The following is a 21,172-nucleotide window of genomic DNA, read 5'->3' on the forward strand; positions in this document are numbered from 1 at the left end:
AGCTGCTTTGGGGGAAAAGATGGCTAGAGGGTTGGAGGAGATTTTAAACTAGGAGTGGGGGGGGAGGGTGCAGCGGGAAATTCTGTGGTAGACAGGATAGATGAGGTAGTGGGCATAGTAAGGAAAATTGGGGGAGGAGACTTGCTTCGGGATACTGATAATGGCAGGGAGGCCCATAAGTTGTTTACACGTCATTCTCACGCCGGAACCAGTATTAAATGTATGTTTACCAATGCAAGGAGTCTGACTGGTAAAATGGGAGAGCTGGAGGTACTGGCGTTGGAGCGGAAATATGATGTGATTGGTGTTGCTGAAACTTGGTTGAATGAGTCTCATGACTGGGCTGTTAATATTGGGGGGTATACATTGTTTCGGAGGGACAGGGGCAATAGGAAAGGAGGAGGAGTGTGTCTGTTCATTAAGCACGACTTAAAAGCAAATATTAAGGAGGAAGTGATGGGGGGAACAGAGGGAGCTGAATCCTTATGGGTTGAGCTTCTCACAGATAGTAAAGAATCTACCAAGCTAATTGTAGGGGTATGCTATAGACCCCCTAATGTAAGCGAAGAGGAGGAGGCCCAGCTCCTGTTGCAAATAGAAAAGGCTGCTAGTTTGGGGCAAGTGATAATAATGGGGGATTTTAATTACCCTGATATTGACTGGGGCAATAGTACTGCCAGGACAGTAAATGGGAACAAGTTTATAAACTTGCTGCACGACAACTTTATGTCACAGGTTGTTGAGGAGCCAACCAGGAACAATGCTATACTAGATCTAGTGATCTCTAATGACCCAGAACGTATAGCAAATGTGCAAGTGGTTGAACCCCTGGGTAATAGTGACCATAATGTTATTTCATTTGATGTTTGGTGCAGGAAACAAATTTACACGGGGGCAACAAAGACACTGAATTTTAGGAAGGCAAATTTTAGCTCCTTAAGGGCAGCGCTTCAGGGCATAGATTGGGGCATTATGTTTTCTGATAAAAACACAGAGCAGAAATGGTTGTCATTTAAAATGATATTAAATCATTACTGTTCTCAATTCATTCCATTAATAAGAAAAAGTAGAAGTGTTAAGAATCACCCTATGTGGCTTAACTCTGAGGTAAAGAAGTTAATAGGGAAAAAAAGGAAAGCTTTTAAGAAATATAAGTCAGAGGGGACAGTAGCTGCGTTTAATGAATATAAACACTATAACAAGTGTTGTAAAACAGCAATCCGGAAGGCAAAGATAGAAAATGAGGAGCGCATCGCGGCCGAGGCCAAGACTAACCCCAAAAAGTTTTTTAAGTATATTAATAGTAAAAAGATGCAGGTTGAGGGTGTGGCCCCATTGAGTTATAATAACAATATGGTTACAGCGGATACAGAAAAGGCAGATGTGCTTAACCAGTTCTTTTCTTCTGTGTATACAGTAGAGGAGCCAGTGGGCCAAGTCCCACCCAATAGCTGCACTGTTGCCTCAGCTCCAACTACACAGTGGTTGGCACAGGATATGGTGCTTAAAGGGTTACACACGATAAATGTAAACAAGGCACCTGGGCCAGATGGAATACACCCTCGGGTACTGAGAGAGCTAAGGGCAGAATTGCAGTGGCCCTTGTTTCTGATATTCTCAGACTCTCTTTCATCAGGTATGGTACCTAGTGATTGGAAGAAGGCGAATGTCACTCCCATATTTAAAAAGGGAATAAGATCTCAGCCTGGCAATTATAGGCCTGTAAGTTTGACATCCGTGGTGGGCAAGTTATTTGAAGGCTTGTTAAGGGATCACATTCAAAATTATGTAGTGGAGAATGGCATTATGAGCAGTAATCAGCATGGCTTTATGAAGGACAGGTCATGTCAGACCAATTTAATTGCTTTTTATGATGAGGTAAGTAAGAAGCTGGACAGTGGGGATGCAGTAGATATAATCTATTTGGATTTTGCCAAAGCATTTGATACCGTTCCCCACAAACGACTGCTTTCTAAGCTAAGGTCTATTGGTCTTAGTGAAGCCGTTTGCACATGGATAGAAAACTGGCTACAGGATCGGGTACAGAGGGTGGTTGTTAATGGCACATTCTCTACTTGGAGTAAGGTTCTCAGTGGGGTCCCTCAGGGTTCTGTACTGGGTCCACTTTTGTTTAATTTGTTCATAAATGACTTAGGGGAGGGTATTATGAGTAATGTATCAGTGTTTGCAGATGACACAAAACTCTGCAGACCAGTCAATTCTATCCAGGATGTGACATCCCTGCAGCAGGATCTTGACCAACTGGCAATCTGGGCAGCTAAGTGGCAGATGAGATTTAATGTGGATAAATGTAAGGTCATGCACCTGGGATGTAAAAATATGCAAGCCCCGTATAACCTTAATGGGACTGCACTAGGCAAATCCATAATGGAGAAGGATCTTGGAGTCCTTGTAGATAATAAACTTGGCTGTAGCAAGCAATGCCAGGCAGCAGCTGCAAGGGCAAACAAGGTTCTGAGCTGTATTAAAAGGGGTATAGATTCACGGGAGGAGGGGGTTATTCTTCCCCTTTACAGAGCACTGGTAAGGCCCCATCTAGAATATGCTGTTCAGTTTTGGTCTCCAGTGCTCAAACGGGACATTATTGAGCTAGAGAGGGTCCAGAGAAGGGCAACTAAGCTGGTAAAGGGTATGGAAAGTCTCGGTTATGAAGAAAGACTGGCCAAGTTGGGTCTGTTTACACTGGAGAAGAGGCGCTTAAGAGGTGACATGATAACTATGTATAAATATATAAGGGGATCATATAATAACCTCTCTAATGTTTTATTTACCAGTAGGTCCTTCCAACGGACACGAGGGCACCCACTCCGTTTAGAAGAAGGGAGGTTCCATTTAAATATTCGGAAAGGATTTTTTACAGTGAGAGCTGTGAAGTTGTGGAATTCCCTCCCCGAATCAGTCGTACTGGCTGATACATTATATAGCTTTAAGAAGGGGCTGGATGGATTCTTAGCAAGTGAGGGAATACACGGTTATGGGAGATAGCTCTTAGTACAAGTTGATACAGGGACTGGTCCGATTGCCATCTTGGAGTCAGGAAGGAATTTTTTCCCCTCTGAGGCAAATTAGAGAGGCTTCAGATGGGGTTTTTTGCCTTCCTCTGGATCAACTTGTAGTTAGGCAGGTTAGGTATAGGCATTATGGTTGAACTTGATGGACGTATGTCTTTTTTCAACCCAACTTACTATGTTACTATGTTACTATGTTACTTGTGGCTTCCTACAGAGCTTGTGCTGGCGGATACAGTAGAGAGGCTTAAGGAAGGGCTGGAGGCCTTCTTAGGAAATAACTTAGTCACGGTATTTAGTTTTTAGTTGTTCACCATTGAGGTAACTGTTAGTATGATGCAGAGAGTGATATACGAAGCCAGTTTACAATTAGCCATTATTCTTTATTATTTTTAGTTTTTTAATTATTTCCTGTTTTGTTCAGCAGCTCTCCAGTTTGGAGTTTCAGCAGCTATCTGGTTGCTAAGATCCAAATTACCTTAGTAACCTGGATGTGGTTTGAATGAGACATTGGTTTATGAATAGGAGAGGACTTGAATAGAAAAATAAGCTATACAAAGTAATAATAACAATAAAATTGTAGCCTCACAGAGCAATAGTTATTTGGCTGCCGGGGTCAGTGACCCCCATTGGAGAACTGGGAAGGGTCAGAAGGGGAGGCAAATAATTAAAAAACTATAAAAGTAAGTAATACAACTGATGTGATTCCATAATGAGACATGAAGAGGGTACATTACCTTCAATAAACACAGCTGAACTGTCTAAAGTCATGAAATCAGAAGGGGCCTAAACACATGGGTGCAACCCATAAATAAAGTCAGCTGCACATCATATACTTCCAGACAGCTGCATCTGTATCAGGTACAGGTATTGGACCCCTTATCCAGAAACCCATTATCCAGAAAGTTCCAAACTATGGAAAGGCCATCTCCCATAGACTCCATTTTAATCAAATAATTCACATTTTTAAAAATGATTTCCTTTTTCTCTGTAATAATAAAACAGTACCTGTACTTGATCCCAACTAAGATATAATTACCCCTTATTGGGGGCAGAACAGTCCTATTGGGTTTATTTAATGGTTAAACGATTCCCTTTTCTCTGTAATAATAAAACAGTACCTGTACTTGATCCCAACTAAGATATAATTACCCCTTATTGGGGGCAGAACAGCCCTATTGGGTTTATTTAATGGTTAAATGATTTCCCTTTTCTCTGTAATAATAAAACAGTACCTTGTACTTGATCCCAACTAAGATGTAATTAATCCTTATTGAAGGCAAAACAATCATGTTGGGTTTTATTACTGTTTAAATAATGTTTTTAGCAGACTTTAGGTAGGAGATCTGAATTACGTAAAGATCCCTTACTGGTAATCCCCAGGTTCTGGGTAATGGGTCCCATACCTGTAATGTATCAGGTAGCATAGGTGCCAGTGCAGTAAATGCCCCCTAGTATCTCTATAAAGCTGTTCCTATGGGCTTTTTTGATGTCCAATGCACTCCCTCAAGGTCAGAGATTGACTGCAGCCATAAACAGTCCATGCAGCGACGTCTGGCAGGGCAGGAATGAGAGATCAGGGAGACCCAGCAATGCAAAGGCTGCTTTCTGGTTGCTAGAATTTGGTTGCTAGGACTTAAATACCCTAGTAACCAAACATCTGTTTGTACAACAGAATGAAAGATGAATAGGAGTGGTCCTGAACAGAAAGATAATCAATAAAAAAAAAACAGAACAATACAGCTGAAGCCTCACAGGTGCCCCCACCCTGCTAAAACCAGAAAGCATAGTAAATTTAGCAGAAAGGCAGATTCCTCTCTAAAGGGCAGCTCTAGGTTGCTATATTGGCAGTTTGAGTGAATGATTCACTGCTGGAAATTTGCTTTAAAAAAATATTTCTTTGACCCTTTAGAGGTAACAAGATCTAGCCCTTGTAACCCAAAACATTTCCAATAGCAAATCGATATTCTGAAAAATGGATACAGAATAGTGAATAAAAGCAGCAGTTTGTTTCCCACACGAGCCAACAGGAACTCAGACATTACAGTTTCCAAACAAGCGTTTCCCAGGCTAATGCCCAGGCACCCCCCCTGGGGACCCTGCACCGACCCATATTCCCTACATTCTGGCAGTCTGTGTCCCCCCGTCACTCCGCTGTCTGGCAGCGCTGCCAACCCTCCAGCCACAGGGAAATGAAACCAAACCCCTGCAGCTAAATGATAAGGGGGGTTGGGAGATCTCACTGCCCTGCAGGGCCTGTGCCAGGCTTAAATATGGCTTAACAGAAGATTCTGTCCTTTCCCTTCATATTACATGTAATATCTATTAGAGCCTGGGATTCGGAGATGCTTGAGTTATTTGCTGATTTACAGTCTGTGATCTCACTGTAACCCTTTCCTGGCAAATTCAGAACTACGCTCCAACTTTCATACATTGTAAGCTCTTGGGGGAAGGGGCTGTCTCCTAAATTAGTCAGAAATTTATAGCATTTATATATTTACTATCACTGTCTAATGTTTCTGAATGGTGCCCCTTTGGTGCGGTGCTGCCCCAAACACAGGACCTTTATTCCAGGCAGCTGGCACATGTGCAGGACAGACAAGATATCTGTACGTTTGCCGATCACAGGACAAACAGGTTCCCTACGCCCCAGCTCTGCAGTCAGATTTAGCAGCATCAAATCCTCTCACCAGGAGAACTTATTAACCTATAGGCAGTACTACATTTAGTGTAAGACTGGATAGTCCTGGGCCCACTGGGGCTGCCACCTCAAGGGCCCACTCCTGCCCACATAAGCCAGCAGGCCCCCTCCCCTCCTGGAACCATATACTTTTTACTTCCTCCATCCTCCTTACATGCACCCACAATCTGGGGGCCCGCCTGCAGGTCTTGACGAGAAGTGAGCTTGGGCTAGTGGGGAGCAGGCCTGGGACGGTCGTGCCCATGAGTGCCAGGGCCCCCCATGTATTTTCGTGGTGTCCCACCGGCCCAGTCTGACCTTGACCTAAGTTTTTGTAGTATTTGTGTGATACTTTCTTGTGGCAGGTACTTGACACATAATCTGGGGTCATATTCCTGTAGTTCTGCCAGTATACTCACTTGGGCACTCTCAGTGACTGTCTCACTGAAAATTATTAGAGTGTTGGCCACCTCTTGGGCATGGTGAAGCTTTACTGGCAGTTGATATGTATCTAAAAGTGGGGATGAATGTGGGGCCTCTCCTGGAGTTTAGCAAAGAATTCCTGCCTCCTTGAAATGTCTTTGCTCCAAGATGGGGTAAAGGGAATAAGCAGTGTGTTAAAAAAGGCAAGAGGAGGTAGTGCAAACGTCAAGGCAATACATAAGAACACAAGGCCAGTGTACCACTTGGGTGGCATAAGCACAAAAGTTTAATGTCCTAAAATGGACTAGTCACTGATGTCAATCTGATGGAGAGTCTGAAAATCATCCCCAACAGCCCTTACAGTAGCTTTGCCCAGACGCATTGCAAACTTTGCCCGAGTAGAATTAGGAAAGCGCCAGTATACAGACACAGCTGCTTTAATTAACTGTGTGCATAACATGTTTAGGGTATGATCCAGTTAACAGTCCATACTCAAAGCATGTTATGTCAGCAATTAATTCTGGAAGTCTCATCAGTCTGGAATAATGGGCCAAATCATCCGTGAACAGTGGGATTTGTTATAGAGAAACATGAGAGGTCAGATCAGGGGCTTGATGCAGTATCTAAACATAATCCTTCTAAAGATATCAAGGTGGGAAGTAAATAGTCTGGAACCCAAGCAGGGCTGGTTTAATAAATGGGCCAAAGGGGCAATTGCCCGGGCACACCAGGACTGAAGGGGCAATTGCCCGGGCACACCAGGACTGAAGGGCCACCATCAGACTTTCATCTGCCATAACTATTAACTGTAGCAGAACCGCTGTATTGAAAGAGTTCAATATAACTTTCCTACTTTCTGTTAGAACAAATGTTCCTAAAGGATATATTCTTAATAAAAAGCTGTCATTTGTGATCACAGTTTAACTTTTCCTAACACTGTTGCTACAGGCTGGCAAGCCTGGACCTAAATGTCTATTTCAGTTTTCTGTATTTCCTGCCTTATTGTATTGTAAGTTCCTCTGCTTAAAGGTAGTCCTATTAGAAATTGATTGGAGCAGTAGTGTCGGGCCACCAGTGAGATCTTTGCCCTGGGCCCACCGTAAAGTGGCCCTGGACCCAAGAGTGGTTGTATGTCTTCCCATACAGGGACGGCTCCAGAATGACAGTCTAGTCGTGCCCCATAACTGGATCTCTGCTGTAACGGAGCTGACAGAAGATATAGAAAAAGCGTTATAGAACTTAAAGAAAATCTGAGTAAATTGCATTTTCTCTCCTTATTTTACATGATATTTCCTTTACGCTGCTACGTTATACATTTTTGATGCATTGCCCCTTTCTGCCATATTCTATTCGCAGCATTCTTCATTTCAGTAAAGAACTTGTTTCTTTGTGTTCCTTAGAAGATCAAATGCTGGAGCTTTTCAGTTGTTTTTGCTCCCCTTGACATTTGTTATCAGATCACTTTACATGTAGAATGCAAGTCAAGCGATATTCTTTTATTCTTCTCTAACACAAACGGTTCTGCTGCAGACAAGCCTAGCGCAATGCACGTCCCTCACATTCATCTCAGCTCACACGGGGGGCAATTGTCTGACTTGGTGGGTTCCAAGCAAATGTGCATATTTATTAACTGGCAACCACACTTTCCACTTAATTATACATTTTAAATATGCAATTTATCAATGTAATTGGTGTTGAAAACAATCTAGACGTTGCTCTCCCCAGTCACTGCTCCTTTAACAGCGCCACCCACTGTTCATTTCACCCAACTGGCTACGTCTGCTGAAACTACTTTAGTGCAAAAAGGTAAATCTTGTGATGTTGCTGTGCTTAGAACTGGCCAGAGAATCGTTAGATGACTCTTTAGTGCTCACAAACTTTATTTGTTAAGCAAAGTAAAGTCAAAAGATGCTCCTTTTTTCACAAAATTAAGTTTCAGCCTACTGTTGCCAATTGCCCAAAATGAACCGCAGGCAGCGTTGTTGTTTTAATTAATGAAACTAGCTGTTTAAAAACTAGAAAAAAAAAATGCTCTTAACAGTTTAAACAATTTTACATTCATTTGTTTTGAGGCTTTATATTGCCTTTAAATCCCCTTCCTCCAACTTACCCCAATCTAAAATATCTTACACTGCATGAAGAACCAGTTGTGCCAGTCATGCCAGGCCAGTCCTTCTATAGGCTGGAGTACAATTAAGTCAGGGCAGGGCATGATGTTTTTAAGGGCGGCCAGTGATGACAGGGACAATGGGCAACCCTAAGTACCATTGTAAACTGTGTTCCACTGTGCAGAAGAAAGACACTGTGAGTTGGGGGGCATTTAAAAAGATCAACTGTCAGTATCACAGAAGGCCTAAATATAGAGAGTGAAGTTATTAAATGTAAACAAGGGACTCCAGCTACTAAACTTGGGCCTCCAGTTCTATAACCTCTTTGGGAACCCAAGACCATTGCCCTCTAGTATCTATACTGTCACATACCTAGATACGGGGATCAATAGGAAATTCACCTACTCGTAAATTCCATTCTAATCCTTCTGAATTTGTAAAGTATTTAGGATGGAAGTCTCTCCTTTACTGCTCCATACTTCTTTCTGGAGTCATCCTGCGCTATCAATCTCCATTCGGTCCATGGGCTAAACCTAATCTCGCCGTGTCTTGTTTTTAAAGTCTTCGATTAATCATTCTGTTTGAGAATGAACTTCATCTTCTCATGGCTCTCCAGCTACTCATCCAACAGTTTCATGGTAACATTCTAGGCTATTGATTTTCTAGTGCTAGGCCTTCAGAAATATTCCAGCTCCTATAGCAAATCATTCCTCTTCGTGCTCGGAAATCAATTTCATAGTACAGCAGCCACTACTTGGGGCATCCATGGTCCATCAAAACGGTGATTTGCAATAGACCTCACAGCTTTGCCGGTATAATCAACAAATCTTTAGGCAGAGTTTTAGCAGGTTATTTCTCTCCCTCTAGTTTGGTACCTTATGCTCGTTCTTCACTTTCAGGTGCTTCGTTGACTCAGACCTAATTACTAAAACATTTGGCACTGCATACCTTATTTTATCATAACAGATAAGTGATAATGAGAGGGCTTTGGCAAGGAATAAAAGAAAATTAACTTTACAGCTCCAGATCCACAGTTCCTGCTCGATATTTCAGCAGATGACAATATGGTTTAACACTGTAATATCATAAAACAGTGGGATATCCTACATGGGGCCACCAGGTCTACTCTAGTCAAGTTGTGATGTATGAATGTTATGATTATGAAAGCAAATATCTGTGATTGGTTGCTCCAATGGCCGGCCAAGCCGACTGGCAACCCTAGCCAACCCAGTCAGGCACCTTGCCCCTGCGCCCCCCCACCCTTCATATCATTGCCCCTGTTGCACAATGACAAGCGGTGGGGTCAATGACATGGGAGCACAGACTAGGGGTAGGCAGGAGAGGTACCAACCTGGTGGCCCCCATAGTTGCACCCTAGTTCCAGCCCTAGGTTGCTCTTGGTGAAGTCCCAAATAGCAACCCACAAAAAGAGTCATTTGTGGGACTGTGTTGCTGTACAAGAGTATCTTTTAGATACATACAGTAAGTGTTGGAACATGTGAATTTCAGCCCTAGGTCCTACCATTGGATCATGCAGTAACAGGGGAAAGGTTGATGGTATTTGGACCCAGTGTGGCTGCATACAATGCTCAATACAGGCTTTGGACTTTCTGTTGGGTCCATCTAATATGGTGGTGGATATGATAAATATTATTTTGGCCCAAGTTTCCAAGGCCAGGCTCTTTCTTGGGGATGCTATGGCTCATTTAGTAACATACGTGCTAATTTGCTTCAGTGCTGTTGCTCATAGCAACCAGCCAGCAATTAGTTTTTATCAGTCTACTACCAATTAAAAAATACAAGCAAAGATCTGATTGGTGCTGCAACTGTTTTGCCGTAGTTTAGCACCTACATTTGTAAGGTGAAACCATTGGTTTAATGTCAGCTGGCAATAGAAGCCTATGTATGGGCACCTTTTCTGCTCTTGGCCAAATTTGTACCTATATTAGTAAATTAGTCAAACTTTGTGTTAATTAAGATGTTATGTTATTTATGTTAATTTAGAAAGTGCTAAAGGATGCTTCAGTGCTACACAAGCCATTGTGCATGGGTAACTTTACCTTCATATTCACTTGCAGAATTGGCTGTTATAGTGGCATAATTTCATAGTATCGATTATGCCAACACCTAGGGAAGTGTACCTGCTGTGGAAATATCAATTTCAGGCCTGTTCCATTATGCACACCCCCAAATGCTTTCAGGCCATACCTTTGAGCAGTTAGGCCACGCCCTTTGCAACACAATGGGAGGTCTATAGAAGGCCACAAGATTTGTCACCAGCCACTATTGTATCACAAGTAAGTAGGTGAATAACAAATGTAAAATAAATACATTGCTAGCTATTGATTAGACAAGTTAAGGAAATGTTAAGTAAACTGAGATGATCCTTTTCTGCCTACTTAAACCCATAGTTATCATGTAAAATGGCCTTGTCTCTTAAAGATTGTTTCTTGAAAGATTGATATAGATTCCTCACATTGTAAATATGAATTCATTACTGCATGGAGGCAATCTGTTAGTAATTACAGGCATTACTTAACTTTTCACTTTTTCCTCCAGAATGAGCAGAACGGCTCAGCTTTAGCTGGCATCATGATTCCTAGAGAACAAGTGCCTCCGAGCACAAACCGCTGCTGCCATTCTGTACCATAGTTAGGCAGTTATGGGAATGGTGTTGCATTCATGTTATTGATGTCCTACAACTCCCAACACCCCAAACCTATTTTGTGCTAGGATTTATAGTTCAGCTACATCCTCAGTTTGGATACCCTGGTGTTAAATGCAAAGAAACCCTTATGCTGTGCACCCACAGTGGGTTAATTGCTTATGGAGATATTAGACCGTCTGGCACATTCCATGCAGAACGTGGTTACCAGACACCCCCCTGATGTCTCATTGCACAGAGATCCTCCATGGGAATCCATGACTTAACCAAGAGCCTGTACATCATTATCTTCATCCCTTACATAAACACAAAGATTGTCAGAATGGTTTGAATGTATGGAGGAAAAAAAACCTTTATTTTTCTAATGGATGCAGCGTATTCTTTAAGGGTTTTTATTATAGGGAGCTACCCCTGACAGGTATTATTTCCCAGGGGACACATTGTCTGTTATTCCCCCATAGGGAACCGCACAGCCAGCTACAAGTAGCAGCTACTAGGCTCCCAGTGAAACATAAGCTGTAATGATCGGTACCTTTTCCTAGAATTCAAAGTGGCATTTCTGAATGATGAACTGCTGAAGACAAAGGTCACGGTGCTAATATCCCGATGATTGTTCCCTGGGACCTTCTATGTGATATTGGTAGAGTTCAGATGGATTGGCCCCTCGGTAGTTCAGTCATATGACTCTGTGGAAGTGTGGTCCTTGCAGTTCTGGTTTGATGATGAATGGTTTACTCAAAAAAGAATGGAGTAAGCAGCCAGCGCCCGTTTCCATTTTTGCTTACCGAATGGCTTGGTTCGTGCAGTTTGGCTGGAAAATGAAGGAAATAGTGGTGGCGAAGTGCAGAGCTCTCAACCAACCCCATGTCATGAAGGAGATAATGATCCTGTCCCGGTTTTTTAGGCCTGAATTCCTCTTTGCACTAAATCAGGGATCCCCAACCTTTTTTACAAACTCAAATGTAAAAGGAGTTGGAGAGCAAAACAAGCATGAAAAATGTTTGAGGGTGCCAAATTAGGGCTATTTGATAGCCTCTATGTGGACTGGCAGCCTAAATGAGGTTCTGTTTGGCAGAACAACTGTTGTTTATGCAACCAAAACTTTCCTTCATTTCAGGCATTCAAAAATAAGCAGCTGATTTGAGGCCACTGGGAACAACATCCAAGGGGTTGGGGAGTAACATGTTGCTCCTGAGCCACTGGTTGGGGATCACTGCACTAAATAATAACATAAAACAGGGTCTCAAAAAGACCTGGAGTGGATCATTATCTCATGACATAGGGGTTGGTTGACAGCTCTGCATGTGGTCTGCATACGATTTCTACACCAGGATACGTTACTAATTGCCCAGAAAGTCTATAGCACGGCACATTTGGCATCTTCATAATCGCTAAGTAGCTACATTGAGGTTGCCAAGGATGCCACTAATTGCTTCCCATTGATGGTAATAGGAAGAAACCCACAAGGGATCATCCACTTTAATTGCCGTAAAATTGTTTAATTGTTCAAATCGCATGTTTGGAACTGCACATTTCCTACTGTGATTACTCTCACATTCCATCCTCGTGACCTCTTCCCTGCGTGATGCAAAGTGACATATGAGGTAGAGGTGCCGCCTCATAAACATGTCAGTCCCCATATATGTAAGCGCAGACTTAGCTGGCCCTGACAGGGGCCAAGGTGAGCCGTGTGGGCAGAACTGGGTCACAGGGATTGGTGCCAAGATCATGGGCGTCCGCAGAAAATTTTCCAAGGGGGGGCAAGTAAGCTAGCATCATCCTGCAACAGATAAATATATATATATTTTTTTTTTTTTTGCAGGATGATACTAGGGGAGGCTAAATATGGCCCATACACAGACTGACCTACAGCTAATGTGACACTTAGTGGATTCACTGCTGACGTAAAAAGTTAACCTCCCAACTACCTCTTGCCGTTCCCACTGACTCCCAGGGATACTGTACAAAAGTGCGGGTGGGGGTGCTTTTTTTTTTTACCCTAAAATGTTTAGTATTAGTAGTAAAAGTATTCATATGCGCACTTCTGTTAGGGGATCTGCAAACATTTGTGTTTGGGATCAGTTAGCTTAAAGGGGTAGTTCGCATTCGAATTCACTTTTATTTTTAATGGTTTTTCAGTTATTTAGCTTTTTGTTCAGCAGCTCTCCATTTGGTATTTCAGCAGCTATCTGGTTGCTAGGGTCTTATTTACCCTAGCAACCAGGTAGTGATTTAAACAAGAGATGGGAATATGAATAGTTAAGGGGCCTACTTGGAAAAATAAGTAATACAAAATTATAATAATAATAAAATTGTAGCCTCGCAGAGCAATATTTTTTGGCCCCCATTTGAAATCTGTATAGAGGCAGAAGAGAAAGGCAAATTATTCAAAAAAATTAATTAGGAAGACCAATTGCAAAGTTGCTAGGAATAGGCCATTTTATAACATACTAAAGGTTAACTTAAAAGTGAACCACCCCTTTAGATGTGTTTATGTTAGTTTTATAGCAAGAAAGGCAGTGGGTACTGACTCCCCATTATATACAGTGAGATGCAGTCCGTAGTTACAAACCCAGCACATTATATGCCATGAGGAGCAGTGGGTACTGATGGCAGATATTCAGGCCCTGGCACTATAACACTGGCACTGATACACAACATTGGCCCCACTGTAACTTACTATAAATGAACAAAACAATGACAAAAAAAAAAAAAAAATAGTAAGTGCAAAAAACAACAACACATATATAAATGTAGGGTTCCCTAGAAATTGGGTCCCCTAGGTGGTTGCCCCCAGGATAGACCCCAGGGAGGGTAACACTTTAGTAGTGGGACACCTCGGGTGGTTGGCACTATAAGGGTTAACTGGGATGTAGCTTCCCTGCAGTTCAATAGTTAGGCCACAGGGTGCACACAGTATATAAGGCTGTGCAGCCATGTGCCTTCAGGTCTTTTAGCCTGGGACCCCTCTTGGATAAGAGGTATACCACAGGTTAGCATTAGACAGTTAGAGAATTGGTATAGACCACTCTAGGAGTGGGAGACAGGTTATCTAGTTGGGCAGCGTGGCCCCGACAGGAGGTGTAATGGATTAAGATCCACCAGCACTCATAGCTGGAGTCAGGGTATAAAGTGTTAAGTATAGGAGATTAGCTTGATCCAGGGGTATCTAAGTGGAAGTACCGGGGTGAGGTCTGCTGAGGGGGTGTCCGCTTGGCGGGAGTACCGGGAAGTGCCCTAGAGAGGGGCTTCTGGCGAGAAGTACCGGAGGGAACCCTAAAGGGAATCATCTGGCGTGTAGTACTGCTAATATCTCGTGGAGAGAGGGTCTCTTAAGGAAGAGGGAGTATACCCTGATTGCCTCATTGCTCCTGTATGCAACCTGCCTGTCTAATACATCTGTACAATAAATAAGTTCCACTGGTTAAACATCCATCCAGTGTCCTGTCTCTGCATATTTGGAGGATCCACCTGCCTGGTAAGCAACTACCCCAGGGAGGGGGCAAGGTGCCAGGAGTGTTGGGAGTCCTCACACTGCAGTACAGTATTAGGTCCCAGGAGGGGAGTTATAGTTCATTCTATCCCTATCCTGGGTGGAGGCACGCCAAAGTACAAAGTAATAGCTGTTCCCCAAAGTAAGCGGGGCTCAGGACTCCTGAAAGCGCCAAGTATAGTGACATATCAGCAGGTAGTGCCACAGTAAAGATAAAGTGGGCTACATAAACACACAATGAGCTTTTTCAGAGGGAAAGAGTTAACTTACCCTCCATGTGTTAGGGTAGGGGATAGATTATAAATTAAACAATTTAATGTCAGCTAGTGATTCTTTAGAACTGTATAGTACCTGTGTATAGTACCTGTGGGATGAAAACTGCAGCAAAAGTTGAGAGTTGGTTCTCAGGTAAAGTTACAGCTGCAGATTCATCTTTTCAGTCTTTATTTCTGTTTCCAGTTTGCAAAATCTCCCGATCCCTGTGTGCATCTGTGCTCTGATTGGTCAATTTTACTGTCTGTCAAGGAAGCTGTGCTCTGATTGGTGAATCCACAAGAAGAAAGATCCAATCGGAGCACAGCAAAAACGGGCTTGAGGGGAAAGTGCAGAAACGGAGTAAGGTTTTTGGTTTTTTTGCTACTTTTCCAGGGGGGGGCAAGTGCCCCCTCTTGCCCCCTTCTGTGGACGCCCATGGCCAAGATCCTCCCCACTATTGTATGGACACTGTCACTGCATGTTACCAACAGTCTGCTGCCTTCTCTCATCTGCTGCCTTCTCTATCATGCAATGCAATGACATAGATGCATTCAATTACATCAGAAGGAAAGCATATACTTACATGTAATTGCATATTTGCACAAATGCATAAATAAGCAGGCCATTGCTGCGTATGTGGGTTATATTCCTTCCATAGAAAATAACAGTTACTTACAAAGCTGTCATTTAGAACTGTTTTATTTCCCTGCAACACTGCCCATTATTACTATCCAAATTATAATTAAGATCATTATAATTTAGGGCATTTTCAAATAATGGAAGGGTCAGATGGTGTGAGCCTGCCCAGTCCCTGCTACAACTCATGCTACTGAACTAATTAGTAACCACAATTTGTTTATTGACCAATAAAGCATTAACTCAGGATTGGCCAGTTTCCCGCTGGCTGGGGATGTTGGGAGTTGTGTTTGTGTTAGTAACTAGACAATAGGAAATGAAGAGCCGGGGTGGAAATATTGGGAATATGTGCACTAAATAACCACAATTCACTGTATCTGCTTCTATTCCAATTACCGCCAGTAGATAATGATGTGTGTGCCTGAGATGTGCTGTAAATTACAGTAGGGCCCCTATTTTATGTTCTATATTGTAATGAGTCAAAATGGCATAAATTCTGGGAAAAACATAAAACCCAGGGACATAACATTGCTTATATTACTCTGTGTAGTATATAGTAAATGATTCAGTACATGCACAGAGCAATGAAGGTTACACTGTACCAATGTCGGGCAGAAAGTAAAATAATATTCTGTATTAGATGATTTATTACATAGCAAGTGTTAGAGCACAAGTGAGGGTAAAGCCCTCATTCTAAAATCACTTAATCACTTTCATCTGGGGTCTGCACTCTGCCCCCTAGAGGGTGAATGAAAAAGTTAAGGGATGGATAAGGGATGGGTAGGGGATGGTTATGGGATGGGTAGGGGATGGTTATGGGATGGGTAGGGGATGGGTAGGGGATGGGTAGGGGATGGTTATGGGATGGGTAGGGGATGGGTAGGGGATGGGTAGGGGATGGGTAGGGGATGGTTATGGGATGGGTAGGGGATGGGTAGGGGATGGGTAGGGGATGGTTATGGGATGGGTAGGGGATGGGTAGAGGATGGTTAGGGGATGGTTAGGGGATGGGTAGGGGATGGGTAGGGGATGGTTAGGGGATGGTTAGGGGATGGTTAGGGGATGGTTAGGGGATGGGTAGGGGATGGGTAGGGGATGGGTAGGGGATGGTTAGGGGATGGGTAGGGGATGGTTAGGGGATGGTTAGGGGATGGGTAGGGGATGGGTAGGGGATGGGTAGGGGATGGGTAGGGGATGGTTAGGGGATGGTTAGGGGATGGTTAGGGGATGGGTAGGGGATGGGTAGGGGATGGTTATAGGATGGGTAGGGGATGGTTAGGGGATGGGTAGGGGATGGGTAGGGGATGGTTAGGGGATGGGTAGGGGATGGTTAGGGGATGGGTAGGGGATGGTTAGGGGATGGGTAGGGGATGGTTAGGGGATGGTTAGGGGATGGGTAGGGGATGGTTAGGGGATGGTTAGGGGATGGGTAGGGGATAGTTAGGGGATGGGTAGGGGATGGTTATAGGATGGGTAGGGGATGGGTAGGGGATGGGTAGGGGATGGGTAGGGGATGGGTAGGGGATGGGTAGGGGAAGGTTAGGGGATGGGTAGGGGATGGGTAGGGGATGGGTAGGGGATGGGTAGGGGATGGTTAGGGGATGGGTAGGGGATGGGTAGGGGATGGGTAGGGGATGGTTAGGGGATGGGTAGGGGATGGGTAGGGGATGGTTAGGGGATGGGTAGGGGATGGGTAGGGGATGGGTAGGGGATGGGTAGGGGAAGGTTAGGGGATGGGTAGGGGATGGGTAGGGGATGGGTAGGGGATGGTTAGGGGATGGGTAGGGGATGGTTAGGGGATGGGTAGGAGATGGGTAGGGGATGGGTAGGGGATGGGGGGGCTTCTCCCATCCCTTATGAATACAGTGCTACCAAATGCAAGCAGCACTGTATCTAAGTGGCAAAAGCAGGTCTATTGGATCCATTTTGGAATGCACGTACGTGCAGAAATTCAGAGCCGTACAAAAATATGACAGATTCCATCACTTTTGCACTTTGCACCATGCCCTGAACTTCATGAATGATTCCTATATTATTCCTTGTTTAAAATCCTAGAATAAATAGGCCTCATTCTGTACCAGGCTATCATTGAATCTATTGCTAGACACAAGCAATATCAGAAGACAGTATATTAATAGTCTCTGCACTGCTGATTCTGACACCTAAAACACATAGTAGAAGCCAGATGATTAAAGGATAAGTCAACCCAAAATATAATTGTTTATTTGTATATATAATTGCTATTAAAAGCAGTGTTTAACTGTCCTTTTATATTCTGAGTCTATGTGGCTCAGACTGATGCTTTCAAGTGTAATTACATTTACAAAAAACTTTTAAAGCGAATTTGCCACCTGAGTTTAAAGGAAAGTCTTGTGATGTTGCTTTTCTTAAAACTGACCAGTGATCAGATGCCTCTTCTTCGCTAACTAACTTCATTTTCTCCATTTCACAAGACTTTTCTCTTCTCATTGACTTTATTTTCTAACATCTGTGCGTAGTTGAAGTTGACCATAAGGGACGTAATGCTTTAAATTCATGATATAAGGGGAGGAATAACTGCCAATATCTTGAAAACTAGAAAAAAGGGAATATATGTATGTATGTATATCTTTATTTATAAAGCGCTACTTATATACGCAGCGCTGTACAGTAGAGTACATTAATATAAACAGGGGGTTATTAAGATAATAATAGATAAATACACAGTATAACAATAAATACAAATAAATTCAAGGTACAGTTGCAATAAGTTAATAATCAAAGAGGCAAGAGGATGGAGGTCCCTGCCCTGTAGAGCTTACAATCTAAATGTAAATGGCAAAAGTAAATTTTATTTCATTATGTAAAAACATGTTTTTTAGTGGGGATCAGTTCAAGCCCATCACCAATGGCATCCCCCCCACCCTTCATTGCCCCCTAAAGTGACTAGCAGTGGGAGCTGCTGTGGAGCACCAGAAGTGGAGGAGGATGTGCAATGGAAATCGTGCACATCGCATCCATTATGTACTCAGCTTCAGAAATAGGGGTAATGAAAGAAAAAAATGTGCCCAGTGTCCCCCCCATACTTTGTGCTGCCCTTCTTCCTACCCCTAGTTCCAGCCCTGGTGTTTCCTTTTATTGTTTGTGAACTTCAATATGAACTTAGCTAGGCTCTCATACATAGAAAAAATAGCAGATTTATTTGAAGCAACAGCGCCACCTGCTGTTCATTCGGACCAACTGGACACAGTTGTTAGACCATTAAGTTGGTAAGAAAATTGAAGTCTTGTGATTTTCCTTTGCTTAGAACTGACCAGAGCAACACCCCAAGACTTTTCTTTTCCCACTAACTTAAATTTCTACAGACTCCGGTCAGCAGGTGGTGCTGTTGTTTCAAATTCATTATATTAGTAGCGTCAAAACTGCTACTATCTTGAAACTAGCAACAAAAATGAAATATAACTTGCAGTAATAAAGTGCAGAAGAGCAGTCTAAGCAATTTTACATTAATTTATTTTGACGGTACAGAATAGGTAATAATCTTACTGGAAAAGTCATTATTACGGGACCAAAGCAGCCACCTTCGAGTAGGTCTTTAAAAAGTGCTATGCTCAGTTAAAAACTGCAGGATAAATACTGTCTAACCAGCAATATTACATAGCGGAATGCAAATATTTCTCTCCTAATTTTACAAATTTCTTTTCCACTTACAACTTTGATTGCATTTCCCTTATTTGTGTGATATGTAAAACAATGCACCTTGGCAGCTCTCCAGGCCCCCTCCTTCCACTCCTAGCTCATTTTTCATTACTATATTGAGAAAGCCCTGAATAGCATTTTTGTAAATATTATTATAAATGTTAAACTGTAAAGCAGGCAAAAGCACCCTGTGACCTTGGCTGTAGTGCAACTATAAGGGAAGCGCCGCACAAGCACCTTTCAAGGAACCCTAAATATAGGACAATGTCAAAAGAGCTTTTTTTTCTCATACTTTTGCTGTTCAAGTTCCCCTTTAGCTGAGTGAAATTGTGTATACTAATAAAAGTAATGGTCTGGCACCATGCAGGAATATGCAGGTATGTTTTAAACTGGATTAGTCACTTTTGCACAGAAATTAGGTGTTAATGGTATTTCTCTGCTTATTGTTTCAGGTTTTACTTAGATTGTAAGCTCTACGGGGCAGGGACCTCCTTCCTACTGTGTCTCATACCACATGGCACTTATATATATATATATATATATTTATTGTAGTTATTTATTATATCACTTGTCCTTCCTGTGTGTAATTGTGTATAGTGTAAGATTGTACAGCGCTGCGTTCCCTTGTGGCACTTTATAAATAAAGTTATACATACATACATACATACATACAGGTCCTTACCAATGGGCGTTTACAACTGCATTTTTATGCTGCAATGGCTTTTTGGTGTATTCTGCTACACAGGAACGCAGGAGTTAGCTGAGCTTCTATAAGGACTATATAGTTTTAGTGTGCTCCCAATGGAACTGCCCTCATAGAGAAGAATGGGTTCATTTAACATTATGTTCTCATTCAATGGAACACACCAAAATGTCACGGCATGGGACTGCGTAATACCTGTCCCTAAGGGCCTTAATAATACCCTTGTCACCCCACGTTTTATTGTCATTTTTCAAAACCGATGTCCCATTTAATCACACCCATCCTGTCTCCCCTCTTTCTTTTTGCAGATGAGCTCACTCTGCAGGGCCCGGTCTTCACTCAGGAGCCCCCCAATATCAACTTCCCTCTGGATTCAGAGGACCGAACATTGAGGCTAGTTTGTGAAGTACAGGGACACCCCAAACCTGTTGTAAGGTGAGTGACACCCCCTTATACCCCCTTAAGTCATTGGTTTGCCCCTTGCATGGTCCTGTTCCTGCCCCTCTCATTGCAGCTGGATATTTTAATACAGAATTGTTACAACCCTATCCACTGTCAGTAATTTGCACCCAAAATGAATATATACTCGCTCAGTGTTAAAGAGGAAGCAGACAATGCGGGCCTGGACCATTGAGTCTGCTTTCTCTATAGCTGCTCTAGTCCCTCAAAACTAATGTACCCTCTACAAACTATAAATGGAGTGCAGGCACACACATGAGCGGACAGGGAGGGGTTGCATCGTGCACTGGACCCCTCCCCATCGTGCACTGGACCCCTCCGAAGATTTTTCGCAGGGGGCCCCAGCGCTGTGTCGTTACCCCACTGTTTTCGCTCTATTAAAATGTATAGAATTGTCACCTGAAGTCCTCCTATATCATCTAAAGCAGTGGTTCTCAACCTTCCTAATGCCGCGACCCTTTAATACAGTTCCTCATGTTGTGGTGACCCCCAACCATAAAATTATTCCTAAGACCATCGGGAATATGTGTTTTCCCATGGTCTTAGGCGACCCCTGTAAAAGGGTTGTTCGACCCCAAAAGGGGTCCCGACCCACAGGTTGAGAACCGCTGATCTAAAGCAATGGTGCAGAGAACATCAGGAGGGGAAAGGGGCGGGGCTGGGGCAGAACAGGGGCAGACTTGAAGGCGGGGCAGACATGGCCAACATACACCCAAATCAGATTGCATTGTTTCATTACATTATGCATATAAGGAAATGTGTATTTTTTGTGCATGTCTATTTAATGAATTATATTATATGATTTGTAAAAAGCCACTTGACCCATGGTTGCCCCCCCATGCAGGTCTCCAGCCTGGGAGTGACCTCCTTACTTCTTGTAACTGCAGTACATTTCTCTTCTTTACACTTTGCTGATGTGACAGCTACACAACAATATTTCCGTTAGGGGCGGCTATTATCATATTAATATGTATGTATTATGGAAAAATGATATTGTGCAAAGAGTAATATATACAGTTCCACAGTCATGTTATTGTGTATTA

At 42.9% G+C, this 21,172-nt stretch overlaps 1 protein-coding gene across 3 annotated transcripts in view; it reads left to right on the plus strand.

Annotated features, from left to right (window-relative positions):
- cntn4 (contactin 4) overlaps window positions 1–21,172 on the plus strand; it is a 215,442-nt gene that overhangs the window by 155,486 nt on the left and 38,784 nt on the right. For all 3 annotated transcript variants that reach the window (XM_031899920.1, XM_031899921.1, NM_001142164.1), the window contains 1 exon segment: window positions 19,979–20,105. In XM_031899920.1, coding sequence (XP_031755780.1) covers window positions 19,979–20,105 — 127 coding nt within the window.

Source organism: Xenopus tropicalis, chromosome 4, assembly GCF_000004195.4.
Source record: "Xenopus tropicalis strain Nigerian chromosome 4, UCB_Xtro_10.0, whole genome shotgun sequence".
In the NCBI taxonomy this organism is placed as follows: Eukaryota; Metazoa; Chordata; class Amphibia; order Anura; family Pipidae; genus Xenopus; species Xenopus tropicalis.